This window comes from Scyliorhinus torazame, chromosome 5 (assembly GCF_047496885.1).
Source record: "Scyliorhinus torazame isolate Kashiwa2021f chromosome 5, sScyTor2.1, whole genome shotgun sequence".
NCBI lineage: Eukaryota > Metazoa > Chordata > Chondrichthyes > Carcharhiniformes > Scyliorhinidae > Scyliorhinus > Scyliorhinus torazame.
In genome coordinates, this window is record NC_092711.1 from 99,666,010 (window position 1) to 99,692,135 (window position 26,126).

The window sequence follows — 26,126 nt, forward strand, 5'->3', positions numbered from 1 at the left end:
CACCAGGATACTCCCTTAACTTGACCCTTTATTAATAATGTCATTGTGGTTTGTGCAATCTGTCAATTGTTGAATTAACTCAGTCAGGTGCTTTGTGTGCATAACTAATGGTGAGCACTTAATATCTGCTCAATAAATTGGACAATCAATTTTTCCACCGGGGTGAATGCAACTGTGAACTATCCAACTGAAAACCTTTTCCATTAAACTCTCGATTAAAGCAGATATACGTTGTTCTAACTCTGCCAGCTGGGCTGTGGGATTAATTGGAGAGATCTTCCAAAGAGCCAGGACAGGCATAATGAGCCGAATGACTTCTATTTCCCGTAACAGCCAACCCGAACAGGCGCCGGAATGTGGCGACTAGGGGCTTTTCACAGTAACTTCATTTGAAGCCTACTTGTGACATTAAGCGATTTTCATTTTTAAATTTAATTTGTGCAGTATTATTCTGTAAAATAGTGAATAGTCAGAATTAACGATGGAGAGGGAAACAGAGAGGCACCAGTGACTGTGATTGAACCCAACCAGAGTCAGAAACATCAGATGAGGGATGAGAGAGAGGAAATAGTACAAAACGCTTTAAAAACTCTGCATGGTTGCACAGGAGAACTGCGAAATGAGGCATAGCAGATCACCAATTCACAATTCATCACATTTTTAAATGAATTAATCTCAAATGTTAAGAAAGTTATTTTGTTTTAACAGTTTGATGTTTAAATGGTGCAGGTATTACCCAGCATGCCCCGCGGCAGTGAATGTGCCCTATTCGCTCCACAGGAAGCCAGTGCGCAGGCGCAGTACCACTTTGTTCGGAGCCCTGCGAGTACGGGAGAGGCTTTTTGGGCGGGTGAGTCGGTGGGGCGGAGGGAGGAATGGAGTCGGGATAGGGAGAGAACGGAGGCTTTATAAACACCCGGTGCAGGTCCCCCGATCGGAATAAGATTCTGCAGGACCCGAGTTTGTAGCTGCGGGGCTTTTATCGGGAATCAGGCCCAGTTCCACCGCCGCCACCTTCCAGCAGCGGAGAGCAGAGCGCATGCGCGGCCATTCTGGCTTCTTTGATCCCTGGAGTGTGGAATGAGGCCCATCGAGTCTGCACCAACCCTTTGAAAGAGCACCCTACCTAGGCCCACACTTCACCCTATCCCCACTTGACCTGTGGAAGGAAACCAGAGCAGCCGGAGGAAGCCCATGCAGAAACGGGGAGAATGTGCAAACTCCACAGTCACCCAAGGCCGGAATTCAACCCAGGTCCCTGGCGCTGTGAGACCGCGATGCTAACCACTCTGCCACCATGACGCCCAAGGGGCTTCAGGGTTCCAGTGACCAGGAGAGAAAATGTATGACTCATTGATTGAAAGGTCCAGTTTACTGTTTTGAGGGGGGACTTGCTTCATGGTAGCACAGCGATTAGCACAGTTGCTTCACAGCTTGAGGGTCCCAGGTTCGATTCCCTGTTTGAATCACTGACTGTGCGGAGTCTGCACGTTCTCCCTATGTCTGCGTGGGTTTCCTCTGGATGCTCACGTTCCTCCCACAGTCCAAAGATGTGTGGGTTAGGTGGATTGGCCATGATAAATTGCCCTTGATGTCCCAAAAAAAGGTTAGGTAGGGTTACTGGGTTACGTGGAAAGGGTGCAGGTGTGAGCTTGAGTAGGCTGCTCTTTCCAAAGGTCGATGCAGACTCGATGGGCTGAATGGCCTGCTTATGCACTGTAAATTCTATGCATGTATGTATGTATTGAAAATGAAAATCGCATATTGTCACGAGTAGGCTTCAATGAAGTTACTGTGAAAAGCCCCTAGTCGCCACATTCTGGCGCCTATTCGGGGAGGCTGGTACGGGAATCGAACCGTGCTGCTGGCCTGCCTTGGTCTGCATTAAAAGCCAGTGAATTAGCCCAGTGTGCTAAACCAGCTAAATCAGGGTGCATCTGATGCCATTTTAATAACAGAAGAATAAGATAATCAGAATTAGCAGCAGGAGAAGGCCATTCAAACCATTGAGGCTGCTCTGCCATTTAATAAACCCATGGTTCATCTGATCATTAACTCCATTTTCGTCCTGTCCCTAACAAGTAAAATGTTGTGTAACACAGCCTTGAATATACTCCATGGCCCAGCCTCCACTGTTTACTGGGGGAAAGAATTTCACCAGCTACTGGTTCTCTGAGAGAAGCCATTTATCCTGTTCTCCGTCTTAAGCTCTTATGTTTAAACTGTCCCTGCAGTTTTAGATTCCCTATTGAGGGCAAGCACCTTCCAGCACTTTCCCTGTAAACTGCCCTCAAATACTTATATGCTTCAGTAAGATCGCCTCTCGTTTATCTAAAATCCGTTTCACACTTGGTCAACATTTCCTTATGAAACCAACTCCTTCTAGCCAGGAATCAGCTCAGTGAATGTTGTCGGAACTGCTTCCAATTAAGTAAAACCCATCTTAAGTAATCCTACACCAGGAAACAGAAGGAGAGAATGTTATGAATTTGCATCCCTGACTGACGGACTTTGAAAACTCCTTAAACTCCTTTTACAAGAGGTTAAAATGGGAGTAGTTACACAGCAATCTCAAATCAAGAAAAAATGTTTCTCTCTCAATTTGTAACCACAATTGCCACATGACTCTTGTAATCTCCTTTTCCAGGGAGTTAGAAGATTTGAAGACTGTGATTTTGCTCTGATTCCAGAGAATTCTTTCGAGCTGCTGCTCCAGCAGCAGGGTTTAAATTTGAAACCAGTGAAATTGTTCCAGAGGTGAGTATTGTTGAGCATTAATCTTTAATTTAGAGTTTTTAGTGTTGTGCTTTGTTATCTATGCTCTGGTTCCATGGCTCTGGGGCAGGTTTGGCTCCTTTACTGTGGATCTGAATCCATATTTCACCCATTACTCTGTTATGCCTCTGCCCTCCCTGATCACCTCTCTGCCATTGTTTAACTTCTTCTGCCTCTAATAGTGGATTTATTTTATTTTATTAATTTTTCCATTAAGGGGCAATTTACGTGGCCAATCCACCTACCCTGCACATCTTTGGGTTCTTCGGGTAAGACCCACGCATACACGGGGAGCAGTGACCCAGGGCTGGGTTCGAACCCGGGTCCTTGGCGCTGTGAAGTAGATAGTAGATTTATTTTAACCACGTTTGGTATTTTACCTGTTATTTCTTTCAATTTGTCTGAATGAAGATTTCATTGCTGCCCATCCCTCGGCTATGTGCTGCTGATTTACCATCTTTATCTTCCCAGTTTTTCCTGAACTGGAGACCATTTCTCTTCTGTTCATCAGTTGATATTAACCATCAAATTCTGCACCACAGTCCGGTTGCGGCAATGACCAGCTAAGCCGCACGTTTCGGTGGCTCCAGCTCCAACGGACCTTCGGGCTCTTTTAAGAGCCCCAAGGGGAAATTTTCGCGCGACGAAACCCGGTGTGGGGTGAGTGAGTAGGGAGTCCCCCCCCCAACGAAAGAGGAAAATATCGGCGGCTGCAGCGCGAGGAATCCTCGACGATAGGGACAGAAAGGGAGAAGACACAAGATGGCAGCGGAGAAAGCCCAGGCGACATGGGGGCCCGAGCAAGACGAATTCTTGAGACGGTGTGTGGAGCTACTAAAGAGGGAGGTGCTGACCCCGATGGTACAGGCAATTGAGGGGCTCAAGGAGGCACAAAGGACCCAGGAGACAGAGCTCCGCGTGGTGGAGCAGAAGGTGACGGATAATGAGGACGAGATCCTGGGCCTGGCGGTCAAAACACAGACGCGCGAGGCGCTCCACAAAAAGTGCATTGAAAGGATTGAGGCCCTAGAAAACAGAGCGCGAAGGAAGAACCTTCGGATACTGGGTCTCCCTGAGGGAGTGGAAGGAGCGGATTGCGGGGCTTATGTAAGCGCGATGCTAAGCTCGTTGATGGGAGCTGAGGCCCCTGCGGGCCCCTTAGAGGTGGAGGGGGCCCATCGGATCCCGGCGAGAAGACCAAAAGCGGGAGAACCACCTCGGGCGACAATCGTGCGATTTCACCGCCTTAAAGATAGAGAAGAGGTCCTGAGATGGGCTAAAAAAGTACGGAGTAGCAGATGGGAAAATGCAGTGGTACGGGTGTACCAGGATTGGAGTGCGGAGGTGGCGAGAAGGAGGGCGAGTTTTAACCGAGCCAAGGAGGTGTTACACAAAAAGGTGAAGTTCAGGATGCTGCAGCCGGCACGACTATGGGTCACGTACCAGGAGAGACATCACTATTTCGAAACGGCAGAAGAAGCATGGTCCTTTATTAAAGAGGAGAAATTGGATCGGAACTGAGGGACTGATACTGTAGGGAATGTTATTGTCGATGTAAATAGAGAAGTAAATTGAGAAGGGGGGAGACACTAAGAAATGTGGGCGCCGGTGAGGGGGGAAAGATGGGACATAGGCGGAGAATGAGGAATGGGAGTGGGAGGGGAAAGGGAGCTGCGCCACAAGAGGCGGGTCAGATATAGGGATGTTCCCGCACCAGAAAGATAATGGTGGGAAGACATTCGCAAGGCAGATGGGAGTTCCACACACGATGGGGTCAGGGAGGGAGCAGGAGTAGCCGGGGTCAGTTGAAGTCAGCTGACTTGCGGAAGTAATATGGGGGGAGCAATCACGCTAGAAGGGGATCTAGCGAGGGGAGGGGGTTGGAGAGGGATAACTGGGTTGCTGCTGCGGAAATCAAAGAGGAAATGGCTAAAGAGTGGGTGGATGGGGATGGAATGCGACGCCTGGGAGCGAGTGGGAGCACGGAGGCGGGACACGGGACTGGCCTAGAGAAGGTGATGGCTAGTCGACACGGGAAGGGGGCAGGTAGCCCCCTAGTGAGGCTGATCAAGTGGAACGTGAGAGGCCTGAATGGACCGATTAAAAGGGCCCGAGTGCTCGCGCACTTGAAAGGACTAAGGGCAGACGTGGCTATGCTCCAGGAGACGCACCTGAAGGTGGCGGACCAAGTTAGGTTAAGGAAAGGATGGGTGGGACAGGTGTTCCACTCAGGGCTAGATGCAAAGAATAGAGGGGTGGCCATATTGGTGGGGAAACGGGTAGCATTTGAAGCAAGGAGCATTGTAGCAGATAGCGGAGGAAGATATGTAATGGTGAGTGGCAGGCTGGAGGGAATGGAGGTCGTGCTGGTTAACGTATATGCCCCGAATTGGGACGATGCGGGATTTTTGAGACGGATGTTGGGTCGTATACCGGGCCTGGAGGTAGGAAACTTGATATTGGGAGGGGACTTCAACACCGTGCTGGACCCAGGGTTAGATAGATCCAGATCTAAGACCGGAAGAAGGCCGGCAGCGGCCAAGGTGCTCAAGGGGTTTATGGACCAAATGGGGGGAGTGGATCCATGGCGATTTCTTAGACCGAGGGCCAGGGAGTTCTCCTTCTTCTCCCATGTCCATAAAGTGTACTCCTGGATAGATTTTTTTGTTCTGGGAAGGTCGTTGATCTCGAGGGTGGAAGAAGCTGAGTATTCAGCCATAGCGGTTTCGGACCATGCCCCACACTGGGTGGACCTGGAACTAGGAGAGGAAAGGGAGCAGCGAGCACTCTGGCGATTAGATGTGGGATTGATGGCGGATGAGGGAGTGTGTGGAAGAGTGCGGGGATGTATTGAGAGGTACCTGGAGGCCAATGACGACGGGGAGGTCCGAGTGGGAGTGGTATGGGAAGCACTAAAAGCGGTGGTCAGAGGAGAGCTGATCTCCATTAGGGCCCACAAAGGGAAAACAGAGGCCAAGGAAAGGGAAAGATTACTGGGGGAGATTTTAAGGGTGGACAGGGAATTTGCGGAGACCCCGGAGGAGGGACTGTACAGGGAGAGAAGACGACTCCAGACGGAGTTCGACCTTTTGACCACCAGAAGTGCGGAGGTGCTGTGGAGGAAGGCACAGGGGAGGAGGTATGAATATGGGGAAAAGGCTAGTCGCCTGCTGGCCCATCAGCTGCGAAAGAGGACAGCGGCGAGGGAGATAGGGGGAATTGGAGACGAAAAGGGAGCTACGGTGCGGAGAGCAGGGAAGGTAAACGAGGTGTTTAAGACCTTTTATGAAGGACTGTATAGGTCCCAGCCCCTGGAGGGAGAGGAGGGGATGCGGCAGTTCCTGGATCAATTGAGGTTCCCGAGGGTGGAGGAGCAGGAGGTGGAAGGCCTGGGGGCACCGATTGGGGTGGACGAGGTTGTTAAGGAGCTGGGGAATATGCAAGCAGGGAAAGGCTCCGGGACCAGACGGGTTCCCGGTGGAATTTTATAGAAAATACGTGGACTTGTTGGCCCCGCTGTTGGTGAGGACGTTTAATGAGGCCAGGGAAGGAGGGACTTTACCCCCGACAATGTCGGAGGCGACGATATCGCTAATTCTGAAGCGGGATAAAGATCCGTTGCAGTGCGGGTCCTATAGACCTATTTCATTATTGAATGTGGACGCCAAATTGCTGGCAAAGGTACTGGCATCGAGGATAGAGGACTGTGTCCCGGGGGTGGTGCACGAAGACCAGACAGGGTTCGTAAAGGGGAGACAACTGAATGTCAACGTGCGACGACTATTAGGGGTGATAATGATGCCCCCAGTGGAGGGGGAGGCAGAGATAGTGGCGGCAATGGATGCAGAGAAGGCATTTGATAGGGTGGAGTGGGAGTACTTATGGGAGGTGTTAAGGAGGTTTGGGTTCGGGAACGGGTTTATTAGCCATGTCAAACTCCTTTATGGGGCCCCAACGGCAAGTGTGGTCACGGGTCGGCAAAGATCGGAGTATTTCCGACTATATAGGGGAACAAGACAGGGATGCCCGCTATCTCCATTGTTGTTCGCGTTGGCAATTGCACCTCTGGCCATGGCGTTGAGAGACTCCAGGAAATGGAGAGGGGTGATTAGAGGGGGAGAAGAACACCGAGTGTCGCTATACGCAGATGACCTACTGTTGTATGTGACGGACCCAGTGGGGGGGGATGACAGAGGTCATGCAGATATTGAGGGAGTTCGGAGATTTCTCGGGATATAGGCTTAACATGGGGAAGAGTGAACTATTCGTGATTCACCCTGGGGACCAGAGTAGAGAGATAGAAGGCCTGCCTCTAAGGAAAGTGGAAAGAAACTTCCGATACCTGGGGATTCAGATCGCTAGGAGCTGGGGAACCCTACACAGACTTAATCTGACACGATTGGTAGAACAAATGGAGGAGGACTTCAAGAGGTGGGACATGCAACCTCTGTCGTTGGCGGGCAGAGTGCAGGCAATTAAGATGATGGTCCTCCCGAGGTTCTTATTTGTATTTCAATGTCTCCCTATACTAATCACTAAGACCTTTTTTTTAAAAATAGACAGGAGCATCACGAGCTTCGTGTGGGCAGGGAAAGTCCCGAGGGTAAGGAGGGGGTTCCTACAACATAGCAGAGACAGAGGAGGATTGGCGCTACCGAATTTGGGCGACGACTATTGGGCCGCCAATGTGGCGATGATTCGTAAATGGATGATGGAGGGAGAGGGAGCGGCGTGGAAAAGACAACAGATGAGGGAATTTCCGCTGCTCCCGGCACAGGGGATCCAGGACAGAGTGCTTTCGGGGGTGTGGGTCGGGGAGGGCAAGGCGTCAGAATATACCGAGAGATGAGGGAAGAGGGGGAGGAGCTGGTGGGCGAATTAAAAGGAAAGTGGGAAGAAGAGCTAAGGGAGGAGATAGAGGAGGGTATGCGGGCTGATGCCCTAAGCAGGGTAAATTCCTCTTCCTCGTGCGCCAGGCTTAGCCTGATTCAATTCAAGGTGCTACATAGAGCACACATAACGGGAGCAAGGTTGAGCAGGTTCTTCGGAGTGGAGGACAAGTGTGGGAGGTGTGGCGGAAGCCCGGCAAACCACGCACATATATTTTGGTCGTGCCCGGCACTGGAAGGGTATTGGAAGGGAGTGACGGGAGTGATTTCGAAGGTGGTGAAGGTCCGGGTCAAACCAGGCTGGGGGCTAGCTTTATTTGGAGTTGCGGATGAGCCGGGAGTGCAGGAGGTGAAAGAGGCCGACGTTGTGGCCTTTGCGTCCCTAGTAGCCCGGCGTAGGATTTTACTCATGTGGAAGGAAGCGAAACCCCCTGGACTGGAGGCCTGGATAAATGATATGGCGGGGTTCATAAAACTGGAGCAGATGAAGTTTGCCCTGAGAGGATCGGCTCAAGGGTTCACCAGGCGGTGGCAGCCATTTCTCGACTACCTAGGGGAACGTTAGAGGGAAGACAGATGACCAGCAGCAGCAACCCAGGGGGGAGGGGGGGGGGTGGAAAGTTTTAGTTTATGTTAAATGATTAGTTTACCATGTTGATTAGCCATTTGTTCACTGTTAAATTTTCTTTTTTATGAGTTTGATGTGTAAGGGGAAAAAATTGTGATCGAAATATTTTCAATAAAATATATTTTTTTAAAAAATAAAAAAATTCTGCACCATATTTATTCCCTATAATTGAAGATTTGAGATTACTATCAGACCAGCCATGATCTTATTAAATGGTGGAGCAGGCTTGAGGGGCTGAATGGCTCCTGCTCCTTGTTCGTATTGATGCTGCACACTCTGAGATATTATCTGTTTCTCCTGCCACAATTACTTGCTGACATATTGAGTATTTTCAGCAACAACAGTATTTTGCTATTATTTTGTTGGAGGTGTTTCTCACAGAACCCAAGTTTAGAAGCAGAGATTAAGAACGGATTTGTATTGCGGAGGGTGTTGGTTGTGGAGGTTAGTCTCTGGCCTCCAGTTACAGTCCTTTTTCACAGAATGATTGAATGATTACAATACAGATGGAGGCCATTCAGCTCATCATACCCATGCTGGCTCATCCCATTCCCCTGCCCTTTCTTCTCTTCCTTGCGGCATTTCTTCTTTCCAAGGTCTTATCCAATTCCCTTTGGTTTGTTGTAGCAATTTGGCTGGAGTGGCGATGCAGGAGAAGCTGCTGGGTTTAACCCCAAGGACTTTGTAACCCAGTATTGAGCAATATTTTCAGGCGCAAAGTTGTCAAGGGAGGTACGGGGAATGACACTAAGTCATCATCCTTGTTTGGAGAGTCGGTGCAGACACGATGGGCCTTCTGCACCCGAACAATTCAGTGATTGGGGTGATCTCCGATAGTTTGCTCTCTGGTCAGCTCTAGCATGTGCTGCTCTAAGAAACTGTCCCAAAAAGACTCTGCGAGCTCATCTGCCTGGCTACCTTTACCAATCTGATTCGCCCAATCTATGTGTAGATTTAAATCACCCATGATTATTGCTGTACTTTTCTCACAAGCCATTGTCCCTCCCTGTATTCTCCGTCCGTCCTACAGTGTGGTTACTGTTCAGGGGCCTAGAAACTACTCCCACAAGTGACTTCCTACCTTTATCTTTTCTTATCGATACCCAACCTGATTGTGCATCTTGCTCTCCATAACTAAGGTCATCTCTCTCTATTGTACTAATGCCGTCCTTAATTAACAGAGCTGTCCCTCCGCATATTCCCAGCTTCCTGTCCTTCTGAAAAGTCACGCAGCCTTGAGTATTCAGGTCCCAGCTCTTGTCATCTTGCAGCCATGTCTCTGTCATGACTGTCAGATCACAGTACCTGGAGTACGGTGCACACTTTTAGTCTCCTTAACTGAGGAGGGTGATTCTTGCATTGGGAGCAATTCAGAGAAGGATCACCGGGCTGATTCCTGGGATGAAGGTGTTGTGTTGTGAGGAAATGTTGGGTCTGTACTCATTGGAGTTTAGAGGTGACCATATTGAAACAGATAAGATTCTGAGGGAACATGATAGGGGAGATGAAGAGAGGATGTTTCCCTCCTGGGGGATTCTGGAACAAGTGGGTCCCCATTTCTGATGGAGATGAGGGGAAATGTCTTCCCTCAGAGGGTGGTTAGTCTTTGCAATTCTCTTCCCCAGAGAGCAGTGGAGGCTGCACCATTAAATATATTCAAGGCTCAGTTAGAGTTTTGATCAGAAATGGAGTCGAGGGTTACGGGTGACAGGGAGGAAACAAAGTTAAGGTCACAATCCGATCAGCTGTGATCTTATTAAACAGAAAAACAGGTTTGATGGGCCGAATGGCCAACTGCTGCTCTTATTTCTGAGGATATATGATCTCTTGGTCGAGAACAGGAAACGCTGTGTGTCGATCTGTCGATCAGCATGAATTACCACCTTCTGGAGAATAAGGAGTGTGTATCTTAGATACAGCAGAGTGAGAATGGAGGGAGAGAGAGGGAGAGAGTGTGTGACCGCAACTAGAATTGTCTGTCCTGAATTTGTGAGCTGTATTGACAGTGATGATATTTGTAAACTCCTTTAACAGGATATTCAAAGGGGAGGATTTGCAGCAAGAAATCTCAAACCCAACTTCACATCCCAAGATCTGACGGAGTCGGCCATCAGTCATTTTACCATTAGTGTGACTGGAAAAGCACCGAGACTCCCGCACCAGGGGGGGATCCGTGGAAACGTGGCAATTGTGGGAAGGGAATCACTTCCCCATCTCATTGACACACTCACACCGGGGAGAGACCGTTCACCTGCTCTCAGTGTGGGAAAGGACTTACTGCTTCATCCAACCTGCTGACACACCAGTGAGGTCACAGTGGGGTCACACTGTTCACCTGCTTCGTGGGGGAAGGGAGTTACTACTTCTTCCAGTCTACGCAAACACCAGCAAGTGCACACTGGGGAGAGACCATTTACCTGCTCGCTGTGTGGGAAGGGATTCGTCCATTCATTCAGTCTGCTTACACACTGGCGACTTCACACTGAGATGCCGTTCATCTGCTCCGTGTGTGGGAAGGGATTCGGAGATTCATTCAAACTGCTCACACACTTTCGAATTCACACTGGGGAGAGGCCTTTTATCTGTTCTGTGTGTGGGAAGGGATTTGCTCAGTTATGCAGCCAACTGAGACACCAGCGAATTCACACTGGGGAGATGCCGTTTATCTGCTCCGTGTGTGGGAAGGGATTCGGAGATTCATCCAACCTGCGCGCACACTCCCGAGTTCACACGGGAGAGAGGCCATACACCTGTTCTGACTGTGGGAAGGGATTCACTCAGTTGTCCAGCCTGCTAACACACCAGCAACTTCACTCTGGGGAGAGACCATTCACCTGCTCCGTGTGTCGGAAGGAATTTGGAGATCCATCTAGCCGGAGCAGACACCAGCGAATTCATACTGGGGAGAAGCCGTTTACTTGTTCAGTTTGTGGAAACAGATTTATTGATTCAATCCACCTGCAGAGACACCAGCGAGTTCACACTGGGGAGAAGCCATTCACCTGCTCAGTGTGTGGGAAGGGATTCACTCAGTTATCCAACCTGCAGACACACCAGCGAGTTCACACTGGGGAGAGACCGTTCACCTGCTCAGTGTGTAGGAAGAGATTTGTTAATTCATCCAACTTGCTAACACACCAGCGACTTCACACTGATGAGAAGCCGTTTATCTGTTCCGTGTGTGGGAAAGGATTCAGAAGTACAGCCCACTTGCAGAAACACCAGCGAGTTCACAAGTCATTGCAGGGGTTGGATTCTGCTGTTATTGCTACTATTCGTCACATCCAGGACTGAACCCTGTTCATTTTGACAGTTGATGACGTGGGAGCTTCTGCACTGGCCGGTGTCCCAATTTTCATTTCTGTCGGCTGAATCTCTGAGCAAGGGCACATTTCCACTGAAATGATCCACAGAAGCAGATGTAATACATTAATTTTATCCTGAACAGTTGATGAATGTAGGAATTTATTATATATATTGTATCATATATATCTGTTGCAGTGATATTTTTAAAAATCCATGTTTAACATCTAGGCAGGTGGTGTGTCTGCAAGATATGCAATTAAGATGTTGTAAAAGTTGGATAATCATTGATTAAAAAAAAAATAAATTCAGAGTACCCAATTATTTTTTTTCCCCAACTAAGGGGAAATCCACCTAGCCTGCACAGCTTTTGGGTTGTGGGGGTGAAACCCACGCAGACACGGGGAGAATATGCAAACTCCAGACCGACAGTGACCTAGAGCTGCGATTCGAATCCCTGTCCTCAGCGCCGTAGTCCCAGTGTTAACCACTGCCCCACCTTGCTGCCCAGGGGATAATTATTGATGCTAACCATTTAATTGTTTAAACTATATTGTGCTAATGGAAATTTCTTCATAGAAAAACGGTTCCCTGGGGTTCAGTTAATTGAGGGATTGTGTTTAGTCTTATTAAGATGGACATGAGACTGTTCGTGGAAAGAGATGTATTTAATGGGTGGAGCCAGGTCTGCAGCAAGCAGTTTAACTTTTAGTCTGCCAAAGACAGAACGACTTGCAGGTTGTGCCTGAATGGATGTCTCACATTTGCTGAGAACAACTCTCTACATAGGATAGTAAGTAACGCTGGGTTTGCTAACTTTATTTACAAGTGGCTTTTGACCTATAATAGGCTTTGCTTAATTGGAGATAGAGAAGGTATAAGTTAGTAGTTAAATTGTTTAATTTTATTGTAAAGAATTGTTTAACTGTTAATTGTAAGCTATTTTCTGTGATAACAATGTAGTTGGAACTGTGTTAATAATAAAGTTTGTTTCAAAATAAAAGATCCCTATTGGCCAGTGGAATAATTCCGTGGGTTGGCAGCGCTCCAAAGACTTGGAGACTTGGGCGGAGAGATGGCAGATGGAGTTTAATCTGGACAAATGTGAGGTAATGCATTTTGGAAGGTCTAATGCAGGTAGGGAATATACAGTGAATGATAGAACCCTCAAGAGTATTGAAAGTCAGAGAGATCTAGGTGTACAGGTCCACAGGTCACTGCAAGGGGCAACACCGGTGAAGAAGGTAGTCAAGAAGGCATACGGCATGCCGGGGCATTAAGTATAAGAATTGACAAGTCATGTTGCAGCTGTATAGAACATTAGTGAAATGAAAAAGAAATTGCTTATTGTCACAAGTAGGCTTCAAATGAAGTTACTGTGAAAAGCCCCTAGTCGCCACATTCCGGCGCCTGTTCGGGGAGGCTGGTACAGGAATTGAACCGTGCTGCTGGCCTGTCTTGGCCTGCTTTCAAAACCAGTGATTTAGCCCTGTGCTAAACCAGCCTAAGTAGTTAGGCCACACTTGGAGAAGGTGTTCGATTCTGGTCGCCACACTAGCAGAAGGATGTGGAGGCTTTAGAGAGGGTGCAGAAGAGATTTACCAGGATGTTGCCTGATATGGAGGGCATTAGCTATGAGGAGCGGTTGAATGAACTTGGTTTGTTCTCTCTGGAACAACGGAGGTTGAGGGGCGACCTGATAGAGGTCTACAAAATTATGAGGGGCATAGACAGAGTGGATAGTCAGAGCTTTTCCCCAGCGTAGAGGGATCAATTACTAGGGGGCATAGGTTTAAGGGGCAAGGTTTAGAGGAGATGTACGAGGCAAGTTTTTTACACGGAGGGTAGTGGGTGCCTGGAACTCGCTGCCGGAGGAGGTGGTGGAAGCAGGGACGATAGTGACATTTAAGGGGCATCTTGACAAATACATGAATAGGATGGGAATAGAGGGATACAGACCCAGGCGGTGTAGAAGATTTTAGTTTAGTCGGGCAGCATGGTCGGCACGGGCGTGGAGGGCCGAAGGGCCTGTTCCTGTGCTGTACCTTTCTTTGTTCTTTGAACCTCCACTGATTTAGAATTAATACATTTAATTAAATTAACATATATTTGATTTTGGTGGGTTAGGTTTATGCACGTTAGGGAAAGTTGCGTTGAGGGGTTGACAGGCTCTTTAACAGAAAGTGGGTCCCTCTGAGGTCATTGGCAGAGCTGGAAATGTGATTTTAGTGAGTTTTTCTGATCTGTCTGAAAGCAGATTCAATAGTATTTTCCAAAGGTTAAAATACTTAAAAGGGAAGAATTTGCAGGGCTGTTAAAAAGAGCAGAGCAGTTGGATGAATCAGGGTCTTTCAAACAAATAGCAGAGGAATGTTGGGCTGAATGGACTCCAGCAGTCTGTGAAATTGTGCCTCCTACTTTGTGCAGATTAAAAAGGACAGATTTCATTGCAGCCTCTTCCATGTATATGTATTTAAAGAGAAGGGTTTCCATTCACTCCGAGTGATGACATAACAATGTCTTCGCTCTTCTGTGTATTTTAACCATTGAAGTCTTGCACGGCCGAATATAGTCAACAGCCTTCCTGTAGCTCTCTCTGGACACAGCAAGAAAGCGTTTGACTGCTTAACAAGAGCAGGGTCCACTGAATATGATCTAACCACAACAACAAAAACAACATCCATTTGTATAGCACCTTTAAACTTCCTAGAGATCTTCACAGATGTGAATACCAAACAGAATTTGACACTGAGCCACATAAAGAGATATTGGTTCAGATGACCAGTCCCTCGGTCAAAGAGGAAGGTTTTAAGGACTATCCTAAAGAAACAAAAAGATTGAGGAGCAGAGAGGTTTATGGAGGGAATTCCAAAACCTAGGGCGCAGGCAGCTGAAGACAAGATCCCCAGTGGTTGTACAATTGAAACTGGGGGTATTGAAGAGGGCAGTATTAGTGAAGTACAGATATCTCGGAGGGAGGGCAGCACGATAGCGCAGTGGATAGCACTGCTGCCTCACAGCGTCGAGGTCCCAGGTTTGGCTCTGGGTCACTGTCCGTGTGGAGTTTGCACATTCTCCCCGTGTTTGCGTGAGTTTCGCACCCAGAACCCAAAGATGTGCAGGCTAGGTGGATTGGCCACACTAAATTGCTCCTTAATTGAAAAAAATGAATTGGATACTCTTTTTTTAAAAATAAAATTTAAAAAAAAAAAGATAGCTCCGAGGGTTGTCGAATTGGAGAAGACTACAGGGATGGGAGTGGGGAATTTGTGACCATATGGTGATTTGAAAATAAAAGACGCTGTGGAGGTTTTGAAAAGAATGGACCTGATTTTAACTGACCCAAATTCGCTTCACTTGTACAGAGGTAAAATCAGGCCGAAGGAGAATTTTAAAACTGAGGTGTTAATTGAACGGACAGGCACGGTAGCACAGTTGCTTCACAGCACCAGGGTCCCAGGTTCGATTCCCAGCTTGGGTCACTGTCTGTGCAGAGTCTGCACATTCTCCCCGTGTCTGCGTGGGTTTCCTCCGAGTGCTCCGGTTTCCTCCCACAGTCCAAAGATGTGCAGGTTTGGTGCTATTCTAAATTGCCCCTGGTGTCCAAAAAAGGTTGGGTGGTGTTACGGGTGGGCTTGTGTGGGGTGCTCTTTCCGGGGGCCGGTGAGGACTCGATGGGGCGAGTGGCCTCCTTCTGCACTGTAAATTCTATGATGTAGATCAGGGAGTACAGGGGGTGATCGGTGAATGGGACTCGGTGTGAGTTGGGACAGTGGCAGAAAAGTTTCTCTCTTGAAGAAAACAACTGGGACAGTTCTGTACATTTCCCATCACACTGCTTATGTCTAAAGTCAAGCTGACATCACCGTGTTCCTTTGGGAGTGTGGAATCCACTGATGTCATCACATTCTATTGCGGTGATGTCATAAGATGACAGGGGAGAAAGAGAGAGACCTTCAAAGGGAACTAACTTGTTTGTGAAATGTTAGAAAAGATTTAACTGTGTTCAACACAAAGCTGTTTTATTTAAATTTTATCCAGAATATTAGCCCATGCAACTGGGTTGAAATTTATTAACATCAGCAGAAACATACCCCAATGAAGATGGATCGGTCTTGGATGTGCTTCAAAGAAGAATCCACTCACTGTAACTACTTTTACATTTTTAATATTTAGAATCATAGAATTTACAGTGCAGAAGGAGGCCATTTGGCCCATCAAGTCTGCACCAGCCCTTGGAACGAGCACCCCACCCTAGCCCACACCTCCACCCTATCCCCGTAACCCAGTAACCCAACCTAACTGGACATTAAGGGCAATTTAGCATGGCAAACCCACCTAACCTGCGCATCATTTATTTCCAAAGATGGCATCTGGAGCATGGCGACTCTCTGTGAGCTCTCTCCCCCGTCCCTTTCTTTTATCTCCTATCAGCGTTCTGACCTACTAAAACTATTTTCCTCTTGTATAATTCCGCACTGTAACCAATCACTGTTTTGTCGATGTACCATTTGTCATTGTTCCCTGTTGATTATTCTTGTGTCTACTATGTACGTGCTGTGTACTTTCCTCGGCCGCAGAAAAATACTTTTCACTGTACTTCGGTACAAGTGACAATAAATCATATCAAATCCAAATCATATATCTACGATGGAAATTTCAGGAGGGTCAATAATATGGAATAGATATTCCAGCCATTAAATTGTTTTCCCCACTATCCAGTGTTGCCATTTTGGATGCAGATGGAAAACCAGTTACATAGATGTTTGTCAGCCAAAATTGTAAATGGATAAAGTCTATATCCGGACTAGTTGAGCAAAAATCTGCACTGTACAAGATCAGTATTAGCTGCCTTATATTAGTATGGTATTCAAACATTTGATTAAGTTGTCAACATAACTGCTACTTTGCGACGGTTTCTTTAGTTAATTCTCCGAATGGTTCAAACCACTACTTTATTAACGCTGAAATTATGGCACAAAAGAAAGAGGGTGCAATAGGTCCACATCTACCTTATTTAGAGGCTTGAGATTTTACATATTTAAACAGTAATGGGAATACTTAGATTCTGCTGGCCTGTAAGTTTTAACTAGCGCGGTATCAGTGTCTATCCTATACCCAAACTTCCTCCAGTAACAATATAAAAAGCTGACAAAAACCATCTATGGATGGCACCAAATCAATTAAAGGAGCATTTACGCATCCTGTGTTTGTAAAATTAAAAGAACATTCAGCATGGAATAGTTTTATTTCCATCTACTTGACTTCAATTTTACAAAACCAGAGAAGAACAACAGCTCCAAATGCATCACTTTCATCTTTTATTTAGAAATTGTATGAGCAAATTGTTCATCATGATCAAGGTGAGAAATGGTGGTTTAATTGCTGGCTGTGCACACTTCCATCTTTGGTTTTTGGCATAAACAATCGGCAAACATTCCCAGTCAGGTCGAGCAGATTTGATTCCGAGCACAGTTCCCTGCAATGGCCCATACTTCTCACACCGAGCAACAATCTGTACCTTATAAATAAATGTTTAAGCACATGGTTGCTGCATCACTTGCTGAACCAGGAATGAAGCATAATTTTGGCTTCAAGTTCTGACTTGCTGTTGGGTACATTAAAGTAAACTTTAAAGTCTCCCGGCCAGCCAGCAAATGCTATAATCAAATTCATGACGCATCTATTTATGTTCCAATCACATCCTGTTAAATCACCTAACAAAAACAGCACTGTAATGTAATCGCTGAAAGCTGCATCCTGTTGTGCTATTGACATTACTTTCACTATTTCTGATATCACTCAACCTTATTGCATGCATTAGACAGGTTATTATCAACAATTCGCTTGACTGTCAGCAGACTGGATAACGTGTGAATCTCTTCCCACTCATGGGGCAGGTAAATGGCCTCTCCCCAGTGTGAATTTGCTTGTGTGTCAGCAAGCTGGATGACTGTGTGAATCTCTTCCCACACTGGCAGCAGCTGAACGGCCTCTCCCCAGTATGAACTTGCTTGTGTGTCAGCAGGCTGGATGACTGAGTGAATGTCTTCCCACATTGGGAGCATGTGAACAGCCTCTTCCCAATGTGAGTTCGCTGGTGTACAGTGAGGTCAGATGATGTCTTGAACCCAGTCCCACAGTAAGAGCACCTGCTCATAAAACCATCCCTTGCAGGTTCCACTCCAAGGGACGCACTGTCTGAACTTGTCCGACATCCAGTACTGGAGGAGCAGAAATTTCCTCTTTAAATATTAAGATTCCGTCCCCTCTGCAAATTCCACTCCCTCGCCACTAACTCCATCCTTGTCCCTGCCAAATGTCTGAGGCAGAAGCAGCCTGTTCACAACCCTCATGAAATATTTCACCCCTGTTGAGCTTCCAAACACATATCCACATCATCACCAAGATCACCTATTTCCACCTCAGCAACACTGCCTGACTCCGCCTTAGTGTCTTTTTATCTGCTACAGAAACCATCATTCATTCTTTTACCTCTCGACCAAATTTTTCTAACACACTCCCAGTCAGCCTCCAATGTTAAACAACCCCCTCCATCCCATCCAAAACTCTGCTGCCCATGTGTTAACTCATAAGTCTTGTTTCCCCATCCCCTGTGCTCACTGATCTACAAATGATTCCCTTTCAGAAGCACCGAAAGTTGAAATTTCTCATTCTTCTATTGTAATAGTTGTGATCATCCTGATCTCTGTAATCTCCCCCCCCCCCCCCCCCATTACCACCTCTTGGAGATCTCTGCCCTCATTAATTCCGGCCAGTACAGCATTCCTTATTTTTCTGACGCTGCACCATTTGTCTTTTATCATTTGGCTGGGCCGCATTCTCTGAAATTTCCTCTTTAAAACTCTGCGACTCCGACTCACTTTCCTCTATTAAGATTCTCCTCAAAGCTAATATCTCCTGTGGCTCAGTGTCAATTGTTATTTTGTACCGTTTCTCTGAAAAGTCTGAAAGTTTTATTCTGGTCAAGGCACAATACAAATACGAATTATTGTCATTATATCATTGTTCTGCCTTATAAATACTCAGAGTGAAACAGTTTGATGATCATTCTGACACGAAGAAACATTTTTAAAGATTTGCCCCCATCAATGATGGCGACTGCGCCTGCGCTCTGCTGCTACTGCCCCAATAAAGATGGCGGGTGCGCATGTGCACTGCTGCGAGTACCCACTTTAAAAGGCGAGTGCGCATGCGCATTGCTGCCAGTGCGCAACTAAGATGGCGGCCGCTGAGTCCTGTCAGAAAGCTGCAGCCCCCGCTCAGGTCACCGGGTCCCGGTAGGTTATTTCTCCGGGTTTCGTGATGAATTATAGTTGTGTGGTGCCAGAACCTGCAGAAAAGCAGCTGCTTCCGTGTCACGTGATCTCTCTCCCTTCCCCTCCCCCCCCCCCCCCCCCCGGCCCAATCGATCTCTGATTAATGAGGATGTCCAGGGTTATGGGGAACTGGCAGATAAATGGAGCGAAAGCTGAGATGAGGCGTTTCTGTCCTGTACTGACTGTGATAACATTTGTTCAATGTAATTACAGACAGAAATCTCAAACGTCACGTCTCGCTCTGACAGTCACTGGTTTCCTTGGAACCTGAATATCATCGGCCTTTGAATCGAGAAGGAGAAATATTTGCCTGAACTCTCAGCTTCAAAAGATTTCAAACATCAGAGTGACTGGAGAAGCACCGAGATACACACAACACGCACACCCGAGTGAGAGTGTTCCAGTGAACTGACTGTGGAAACATCAGTGTGACTGGAGAAGCACCGAGATACACACAACACGCACACCCGAGTGAGAATGTTCCAGTGAACTGACTGTGGAAACATCAGTGTGACTGGAAAAACACTGAGACCCACACAACACACCCGAGTGAGAGTGTTCTAGAGTGACTGGAAAGTTCTTTAACCAGTTACACAGCCTGAATAAACACAACATTCACAGCGGGGAGAGACCATACCTGTGTTGTGTCTGTGGACGAGGCTTCAACTGATTGTCCAGCCTGCAGAAACACTGGGAGACCCAAAACATGGAGAAACCGTGGAAATGTGGGGACTGTGGGAAGGGATTCCGAGCCCCATCAGAGCTGGAAACCCATCGACGCAGTCACACTGGGGAGAGGCCGTTCTCCTGCTCCCAGTGTGGGAAAGGATTTACTGAAGGATACAGCCTGCAGTCACACCAGCGAGTTCACACTGGGGAGAGGCCATTCATCTGCTCTCAGTGTGGGAAAGGATTTTGTGATTCATCTAGCCTTTTGAGACACCAGCGAATTCACACTGGGGAGAGGCCATTCACCTGCTCTCAGTGTGGGAAAGGATTCAATCAATTATCCACTCTACAGAAACACCAGCGAGTTCACACCGGGGAGAGGCCGTTCTCCTGCTCCCAGTGTGGGAAAGGATTTACTGAAGTATACAGCTTGCAGTCACACCAGCGAGTTCACACCGGGGAGAGGCCATTCACCTGCTCTCAGTGTGGGAAAGGATTTTGTGACTCATCCCGCCTATTGAGACACCAGCGAATTCACACCGGGGAGAGGCCATTTGCCTGCTATCAGTGTGGGAAAGGATTTACTCAATTATCCCACCTGCAGAAACACCAGCGAGTTCATACCGGGGAGAGGCCATTCACCTGCTCTCAGTGTGGGAAGGGATTCACTCAGTTATCTCACCTGCAGTCACACCAGCGAGTTCACACCGGAGAGAGGCCATTCACCTGCTCCCAGTGTGGAAAAGGATTTTGTGATTCATCTCGTCTATTGAGACACCAGCTAATTCACACCGGGGAGAGGCCGTTCATCTGCTCTCAGTGTGAGAAAGGATTTACTGAACTATGCAGTTTGCAGAAACACCAGCGAGTTCACACTGGCGAGAGGCCATTCACCTGCTCTCAGTGTGGGACGGGATTCACTCAATTATCTCACCTTCAGAGACACCAGCGGGTTCACACTGGGGAGAGGCCATTCCCCTGCTCTCAGTGTGGGAAGGGATTTACTCGGTTATCTCACCTGCGGAGACACCAGCGAGTTCACACTGGGGAGAGGCTGCTCTCAGTGTGGGAAGGGATTCACTCAGTTATCCACCCTGCGGAGACACCAGCGAGTTCACACTGGGGAGATGCCATCCACCTCTCAATGTGAGACGGGATTGCATGATTCATCGCACCTGCTGTGACACCAATAATTTCACAATTGATTACAGGAGTTGGATTCTGCTGTTATTGTTTCTGCTCTACACCCACAACTGCATTTTGTTCATTCTGACAAGTGGTCAGTGGGGATGGTCGGAGAGTTTCTTTCTGCTGGACTGACCGGTCTCACCACTTTGCCTCCAGTGGGCTGATGCACTTTGAGCCTTGTTGCTAATACTTGGCTTCAAATTGCACAAGGATCACAGAGTGAAAGGGTGTTTGGAAGTTTGAAGATATTTAGTTTCCATTTCTGTTTCAAACCCCTCAAAGCATGCCACGTTGCCATGGAGATGGGCCCTGATGGTTACAAAGTTCTTTTGTTTAATTTATCTGGGTGTTCCTCACAGAAGAAACCTATCAGGATATGAGGGGCAAGTTGTCTGAGGTGGACTGGGAAACTGATTGGTCCAGGGAACACCTAATATTTAAGGAATTATTACATATTTACGAGAGGGTCGGTTAGCTCAGTTGGCTGTACGACTGGTTCTTGATGCAGAGCAAGGCCAACAGTGAGGATTCAACTCCCGTACTGGCTGAGGTGATTCATGAAGGCCCCACCTTCTCAAACAGGCCCCTTGCCTGAGGTGTGATGACCCTCGGGTTAAATCGCCTCCAGTCAGCTCTCTCTCTGTCAAAGGGGAGAGCAGCCTATGGTCCTCTGGGATTTTTGCGACTTTTATTTCACATTATTATGGGCCAGGGTTTCGAGAATACCAAAGTTTGTTTTTCCTCTGGAAGGTAACTCAACAATTTATCCCAATTTTTAAGAACATCCTCATTTTACAATTTAATTTGAGGGATGTCAAATTCAAAGTCATCTGGATTTGGTTTGTCACTTTGAGTTTGAATCATTAAAACCTCCTCCAGTTTCTCTCCTTCCGTTTCAAAGTACCTGTTAAGCATATTCACATGACACACTCGGTGAGTTTTCCTTTCTGGCATTTTTACCACATAATTCACCTCACTTAATTTCCTTGCAATCTCATAAGGTCCACAAAACTTTGCTTTTAAAGGTTCACCGACCATTGGTAACAATACTAAAACTTTGTCTCCACTGGCAAAACTACAAACCTTTGCTTTCTTGTCCGCTACCGTTTCATCACATTTTGTGCAACTTTTAAATGTTGGCTCGCCAATTCCCCTGCTCTATTTAATCATTCCCTAAAGTTTGACACGTAATCCAATAATGTAAGTTCCGACTGCTCAATCACCAATTTTTCCTCAATCACTTGAAGTGGTCCTTTTACCTCATGACCAAAAATTAGTTCAAAAGGACTGAATTTGGTTGACTCATTAGGTGCATCCTTAATTGGAAACAGTACGAATGGAATTCCTTTATCCTAATCCTCTGGATAATCGTGACAATAAGGCCTCAACATTGTCTTTAATGTCTGATGCCACCTTTCTAACGCTCCCGTGATTCTGGATGGTATGCAGTTGATTTAAATTGTTTTATTCCTAAGCTATCCATAACTTCTTTGAACAACCTTTAGGTAAAATTTGGTCCTTGATTCGATTGTATTTCTGTGGGTAGTCCATATCTAGTAAAGAATTTAAGTAACTCCTCCACAATCTTTCTAGCTGTAATATTTCTGTTGTAACTCCACCAATTTTCCTGAAATAAAAATATCCGCCTCAACCTCCACCTGTTCTTGTTCTTTTCCAACCATCTGATCAAAAGTCGTTTCTGATAATTGAACTTTGACTTTATCTTCACTCTTTGATGTCTCCCCTTGTCTTAACCTGTGACTTTGCGACCTCGTTACTACACAATCCTGAAAAATTCCAGGATATTCGTCCTTCAATACTTCAGTTGTCTGATTTTCCACTGGCTTATTAACCACAGTGGGCATCACTTCCACATGCGATCCAGCTATATCATTACCCAAGATAAACTGTATTCCTGGACAAGATAGTTTCTCTGTTGCTCTTACTACCACTTCACCACTCTTCACTGGACTTTCCAACCTTACCTTATATAATGGAACACTACTCCTCTCACCCTGAATTCCACATATTACCACCTTTTCTGGCAGTATTCTTCCCAAACTACATAACTCCTCATCTCTTACCATTAAAGATTGACTAGCTCCCGTATCTCTCAAAATTGTGACTTCTTTACCTGCTCCTCCTGATGCACATGAGCAAACTTTACCCATACAAGTAAATTCTTTAAAGAGATCTGGCACCTTCTTATCAATCAACTCTTGATCAGCCTGTACAATCTTTTGCACCTCCTTCGCTTCACTTGGGCTTTCCTTTACCACTTTAAGAAACCCCACTGTCTTATCCTGTTTTACCACATCAGCTTTTCTTCAACCACCAACACTGTGACTTTACATGACCTAGTTTATTACAGTGAAAACATTTGAAACTTTTCATTTCTCTTCCACCCTCTTGGATTTCTTTTTTATTCTGAGGTACACTCTCATTATCTCCAATCAGATCTCCTTTCCCTCTACCACTTGAGTATTTCTTTCCCCCCCAGTTTCTGTCCCTCACAGGCTGAAACTGATGTTGGAAACCAAGCTTTGATTTATGAACTAATTCATAATCATCTGCCATTTCTGCTGCTAACCTCACAGTTTTAACCCTCTGCTCTTCCACATGAGTTCTCACTACATCAGGAATTGGATTTTTAAACTCTTCCAAAACTATAATTTCTCTGAAGCTTCATACGTTTGGTCTATTTTCATCCACCTATCAAAATTACTCTGTTTGATCCTTTCAAACTCCACGTACGTTTGACCAGGTTCTTTCCTTAAATTTCTAATCCTATGTCTGTAGGCTTTAGGCACTAGTTCATATGGACCTAAGATGGATGTTTTCACCTACTCATACGTCCCAGATATCTCCTCTGATAGTGATGCAAACACTTCACTAGCCCAACCTACCAGCTTTGTTTGAATCAGTAATAACCACATCTCCTGAGGCCATTTCATTTGTTTAGCCATGTTCTCAGATGAAATAGGCTTCTACCTCCTTCTCATCAAATATTGGCAATGCTTGGACATATCTAAATAGTTCCCCACCAAGCCTTTGACTACGATGCTCTTTCTCTTTATCCTCATCACTATCCTCCAACTGTATGTTTCCCTTTATATCCGTCAATTTTAACTGACTGTCATGTTTCATGGCCATTTTCTGAAGTCCAAAGTCCCTCTCTTTTTCCCTTTCCTCTCTCTCTTTTTCTTTTTGTTTTTGTTCTGCTGGGGCTATTCTTTCTCTTTTTTTTCTTCTCCTTTTCTTTTTCCTTGATCTGTGTCTCCCTTTCTCTATCTTTTTCTCTCATTTTGTATTCAAGCTGCTTTAATTCTTTTTCATGTTCAAGTTGCTTGATTTGTAACTGAATTTTTTGCCATTTCTACTGAGACTGGATCTCAGGCAATTGTAAATGCTCACCTAGCACCGTAAGTACCTCTTCTTTCCGTGTGCTGTCAGGTAACGCTAACCAATGTTTTTGCCAAATCTAAAAATCTTTTTTTTATTCTCTGTTCGAAACGTATTGTGTGTGACCTTCTCCAGCCCCAACAATGTCCGATCCTCTGAAAGAGTTATTGTCCGCAACACACTCCCTACTTAAACTGGAGTTCCACACCAGAAAAGCAAGCACAAATATGTTCACCCCTCACTATCTTTGAGTTCACTAAGCCAACCCAATCACGAAAGATAGACTTTTATCCCGGACTAACCTCCAATTTATTATGGGCCAGGGTTTAGAGAACACCAAAGTATACCATGGAGTTCACCTGACCCACAACTTTAAATAGATTTTGGTTATGGGGAGCACAAGGGCCCACTTTACAGGTGTGATGCAACAGAGAGCTAAAGTATGTTTGAAACAAAACAATGTTTATTCTATGAATCCAGTTAACATTTTATAAACACACAGTAAACAGTTTATCAACTACCAATCCTGATCCCCCCCAAAAAAAGATACAGTATTCTATAGATAACCCTTGATAACTTTTCAAACAACATCCACAAGTTAAACCCTTTTTAAAATAAAGACAGCAGGTTTAAATTCTCTACAAAAACAGGTATTACTTTGAAATGAGCAAGTGATCTTTAGTTTGCAGAGAGAGATCATAACATCTTGGTGTGAATGCAGCTCTTCACCTCTGAAAACGAAACCAAAAACACACTGCAGCTGCCAGCTCAAAAACAAAAGTGAAAGACAGACAGCCCAGCTCCACCCACTCACTGACATCACTGCAGCTATTTGATAAACACCCATTTCTTAAAGGTACATCTACCTGACAACATGTATACAACAAATATAGATTCCTTTAAGGAACAAAAATCCAACAGGAAAAGTAATGTCACTGTGGAGAACAAGAAAAGTTAATGATTCCATGAGATCCATTAGAATTCAGCAAAGAAGGACCAAGAAACTGATGAGAGCAAACTGGCGAGAGACATAAAAAAACGACTGGGAAAGCTTCTCCAGGAATGTGAAAAGGAAAAGATTAGCAAAGACCAATGTGGGTCCATTCCAGGCAGAGACAGGAGAATTTATAATGGGGAGTAAGGAAATGGCAGAGAAACTAAACAATGTGTGTCTGTCTTCACAGAGGAAGATACAGAAATTGTCCCCAAAACACCAGAGAACCAAGGGACTGGCAGAGATTAGTATTGGTGAAAAAGTCGTACTGGAGAAATTAATGGGGTTGAAAGTTAATAAAACCTCAAAAGCTGATGATCTGCATCCCAGAGTGTTGAACGAGGTGGCTGTAGAGATCTCTATTCCTCATTCTAAATTCTCCTGACTCTATCGGGAATGGACAAACCTTTGTCTGAGCCAAATGTTTACAATCCATTTTTATGTATTTTGCCAGTTCACATTCTACTCTGTGGCCACCTAAAATGGTGTCCAGAAAGGCATGCTGGGAAAGGTTTTATGGACAAGCAGGCTGCAGAACAGATCAAAAACGTTGCAACAATAGGTTTTGCAGACTTCAAAAGATTTTACAGGTTGATGCAAATAACATAAGCAAATGGCCATCTCCAGGCCATCCCAGGAACAATAGAATCGTCCTGTCATTCACGCTTCTTTACCAGACACAGCGGCACCTAAATTCCTTATTTGGAAAGCCTACATGCCCCGAACACTTCCAGGCATGGTCACTGAGTACCCACCCCAAAATTGACACGGCAGCCCCTGATTGGATTTGATCGATCAGGCTGATTGATCCCTGATCAATTGATTGACAAAAGACCAAGGGGTCCACCAACGGGGACGAAATTCAAGCAGCTTTAAAAGGTTCTGCACAACTTTAGAATCTCTCTGCAGCAGTGACCAACAACTGTGATTTCCACTGG

The 26,126-nt window shown here is 46.1% G+C and overlaps 1 protein-coding gene and 2 long non-coding RNA genes across 3 annotated transcripts in view; all 3 read left to right on the forward strand.

Annotated features, from left to right (window-relative positions):
• The window catches only part of LOC140419167 (uncharacterized), a 415,920-nt gene that overhangs the window by 28,268 nt on the left and 361,526 nt on the right, over nucleotides 1-26,126 (forward strand). The window lies entirely within an intron of this gene.
• LOC140419150 (uncharacterized) lies at nucleotides 790-10,780 on the forward strand. Its single transcript, XR_011945562.1, has 3 exons — nucleotides 790-850; nucleotides 2,648-2,757; nucleotides 10,327-10,780. It is a non-coding gene; the product is annotated as an uncharacterized lncRNA (long non-coding RNA).
• Nucleotides 19,153-22,449, forward strand: LOC140419147 (uncharacterized). The gene has a single exon (XM_072502912.1). The coding sequence runs from the start codon at nucleotides 19,642-19,644 to the stop codon at nucleotides 20,752-20,754; it is 1,113 nt and encodes a 370-aa protein (XP_072359013.1). The 5' UTR covers nucleotides 19,153-19,641; the 3' UTR covers nucleotides 20,755-22,449.

Bases quoted from the DNA above. Each gene is read 5' to 3' on its own strand.
- LOC140419147 (XM_072502912.1), top strand. From the start codon at position 19,642: ATGGAGAAACCGTGGAAATGTGGGGACTGTGGGAAGGGATTCCGAGCC.